At 40.6% G+C, this 3,324-nt stretch overlaps 1 protein-coding gene across 1 annotated transcript; it reads right to left on the reverse strand.

Moving 5' to 3' along the window:
* Window positions 1-270: 270 nt before the first annotated feature.
* On the reverse strand, window positions 271-2,102 carry LOC110020939. The gene has a single exon (XM_020719244.1). The coding sequence runs from the start codon at window positions 1,521-1,523 to the stop codon at window positions 429-431; it is 1,095 nt and encodes a 364-aa protein (XP_020574903.1). The 5' UTR covers window positions 1,524-2,102; the 3' UTR covers window positions 271-428.
* Window positions 2,103-3,324: the final 1,222 nt, after the last annotated feature.

Genomic DNA, 3,324 nt, shown 5'->3' on the forward strand with positions numbered 1-3,324 from the left:
AATCAAATTTACTACAAAATAAATATATAATAAAACTTTAATTAATTAACCATATATTATATTAAAAAATATATATACTTATCACAATTTTCCAATTAACAATATTATTTCCGTTTATGAGCAGCCGGTCCCGCCGCACCCGCTTCACGTATCAGAGGTCACGATCACCCCTTTCGACCTTAATCATCCACAAATTTAAAAAGCCGAAAAAAACAAGGAGCTTATTTGCAAGGTTGTTCATATAAAATAATATAAATATAAATTGACATCCCATAAAGTAGCATTAAACTAAAAATTACAAATTTACCAACCACAACACCATGCTGCACCGCTCAACAATTCCAGTATTCGTAAAACTGTAGAGTGGGAAGAAAAATTAAAATTAATAAAAATAAAAACTAACGAAATTTGCTACTGCTCTCTGACAACTAACTTCGACGGATTCTGCCGCCGCCGGCGACATCACCACCAGCCGCGATGATGGTGGTTTGACCTCCTCCGCCTCCAGGCCTGAACGCCCTCATAGGGCTAGCGAAAGCCCAGGCCCAGCTTTTGGTCCGACCATGAGGCGTCCTACCACGCCTCCCCACCGGTAAGCGACCGGATTCACCGCATGCATCGGCCGTCGACGTGGCTGAAAGCCAGTAGGCCGTCATGCCGAGACCGACAAAGATGCCGCCGCACTTGATTCGCTCCTTAATCCGCTGCTCCTCGTTCTCATTTTCGTGTCCTTCGCTGCGGTGGATGGAAGCTTTTTGTTTAGCTTCTCGGTGAGATTCCACTCGCCGGAGAGTACAGTCTCCGAATCCATTAGAGATCCGCTCGAGAAAATCACCGGAAAAGCTTCGACTCCCGCAGCCCACCGATCTGGATCTTGCCACCGTGCGCCCGAACGAGGAGGACGCCTGACTTCCGCTAGGACTGGCATCGTCGTTTCCAGCGGAGGCTTCTTCTTCTTTTGCGGACTTCGGAAGCTCTGTTACGCAGTTACCGGCCACGGCGGATGAGGAAGAGGTGGATCTGCGCTTGGTGATGAAGGAAGTCGAGATTGGTGCGGAAGAAATGGATGAAGAGTATGAAAGTGTGAGGAAAGACCAGAAGCTCTTCTTCCGGGGACTTTCAGACACATCGGTGATCTGACCCCGGGCTCTCGGGGCCACCGATTTGCTTCGATTGAGAATAAGCGATTCGGCTTTTGGATCCTCGGCGGCGGAGTGAGTTTTCATTTTGCGACGGCGTTGTTTGGTGGAGAGGAAAGAGATGCGGGTGGAGGAGGGATAAGACGGGAGATCAGAGGGGGGGAAGGAAGGTGGGGAGGAGGAGGAAGAGGAGGGAGGCGGAGGGACGGAAAAGAAGGGGTCTGATAATTTGGAGGAGGAGACGAGTTTGCCGAGCTTCTCCTGAAGACAGAAAGCGCAGATGCCTCCGGTGTTGTTGCGGTAAGGATGGTCGCTGCACTGCATTCCTTCGCCCATTTCATCCGCCATTACGGCTCCTCCTCCTCTTCCCGCTTTGTCGCCCATCGTTTCAGATGTAGAGAAAGCTGCAGAGAGAAAGAGAGAGAGGTTGTGGGAAGCAGAGTGAAAGCGGGGGACGGTTCAGGGCATGGATAGGGATGAGATCGTGGAGAAGAGGTGGGGTGCTCAGAAAACCTGGAGAAGTTGCTGTCTGATTATCTCATATTATATTTGCTTATTTTAATTCGTTAAAAGTTTAACCCAAGCGTTGAGGTTTGCACCCGGAGCAGCGGAGACACGTGAAGGCCCGGATTATCTATCTATAGGCGGAGACTACAGTGATCGACTGCCAAGAACGTTGCTTTCTTTGGGTTAATTAACAACATTAACGCTAGTATCAACTACTTCATACATTATAATTAAATTTCACTAATCAAAAATCGAAACTTTCCCCATTCTCGCCGCTGTCAATCGCGCCGCCGTCGGCCTCGCCGTGAGTAGTTCGTCAAGGCGGAGCTCGCCACCTTGGAAATCACTGTCATCCGCCTCGCCATCAACGCCGCTTCTATCCTTGTGTTTGGCAAGATTCGTTAAGGACATGAGGCTCACAAATTGAAAGATTCGCTTAACTAGGTTATTGGGTCGTGTAATATTTGTGTTTGCTTCTGCTTCTGACTGACTTCCGATTGGCATGGTGGAGAGATCTCACCTGAGTTTATTCTGCTTCAGCATTTTTACGTGCTCGGCAGTAATATTCAATTATCTTATTCTTTTTGTCAAATTAGTTTATTAAATTTTATCATATATTTTTCAACTTATGTTCAATTTTTATTATGTTCTTAATAATTTCTACTATATGTGAATTATGATGTATAGAAATATATGATTTTAAGTGATGCATTTGTCATTTTTTTTAAAGTTTATTAATGGATTTTCTTTTTTCAAATCTATACATAAATGATTATTTTTTCATTTTAATCTTAAATGATTAGTTAATAAATGTTGAATATTTGAGTTGGTTTAGAGTAGCATGGTGGGCTCCTGATGATGTTGCAGTTTCTGTTTAATTTTTTGGCGGTTTAACACAAAGTACCAAGGATGAACCTTATTTGTGCCTTTAAATTATCTTTGGGACATTTACATACATAGTAGACAATTAGTACGTAAATATTCTTTTTAGCATGATGAACACTCAAATCAGCATCGCAGAAATGTTTGTCTACTTATGTGATAAAAGATTAAAAATTATAAGAAATTTATTGAATGATAAAAATAAGAAAAATTATAGACATATCACACAATTCATGTATTTATCTATAAAACTCAAATTTTGATATTTATACTTGGCAACATTTTCGTATCATAAATGTACACATTAAAAAATTAGTGATTGTAATTATTTTTTATGTGATGTAGACGTTTGAGTGGTATGCAAATAAATATGAATGTATAGGTGTTAGATATGTAAATACATAAAAAATATATGTTATGAATGTAAATAACCCCAAAAAATAAATTCATGCAATGGTCCAGTCTTGAAAGATGTACTTTAAAGAAGCGACCGTTCAAGGGGCGAGCGAAAAGTTGGTAAGAGTTTAGTTCTATATTAAATGACCCGATGGTCCCAATGTCCCCAACACACTATGATATTAAATAGAAAGTTGAGGATCGTTACGATTTTTAGTTCATAATTTGAAATAAATTTTAAATCATTAAGAAAAAAATTACATTAATAACACCCAAATTTTGTGTACATATCTAACATATATTTCAACTTCAATTTTTTACTTGCTGGTCGGCATTTACATACATATCATCCAATTCTTATATATTTACATATCTAACACCTAAAATTTATTTTTTTACA

The sequence above is a fragment of the Phalaenopsis equestris genome, unplaced genomic scaffold, assembly GCF_001263595.1.
Source record: "Phalaenopsis equestris unplaced genomic scaffold, ASM126359v1 Scaffold000113, whole genome shotgun sequence".
NCBI classification, from domain to species: domain Eukaryota; kingdom Viridiplantae; phylum Streptophyta; class Magnoliopsida; order Asparagales; family Orchidaceae; genus Phalaenopsis; species Phalaenopsis equestris.

What these genes read in the sequence shown, in the direction of transcription:
- LOC110020939 (XM_020719244.1), bottom strand. Translation starts at nt 1,523, where the DNA reads ATGGGCGACAAAGCGGGAAGAGGAGGAGGAGCCGTAATGGCGGATGAA.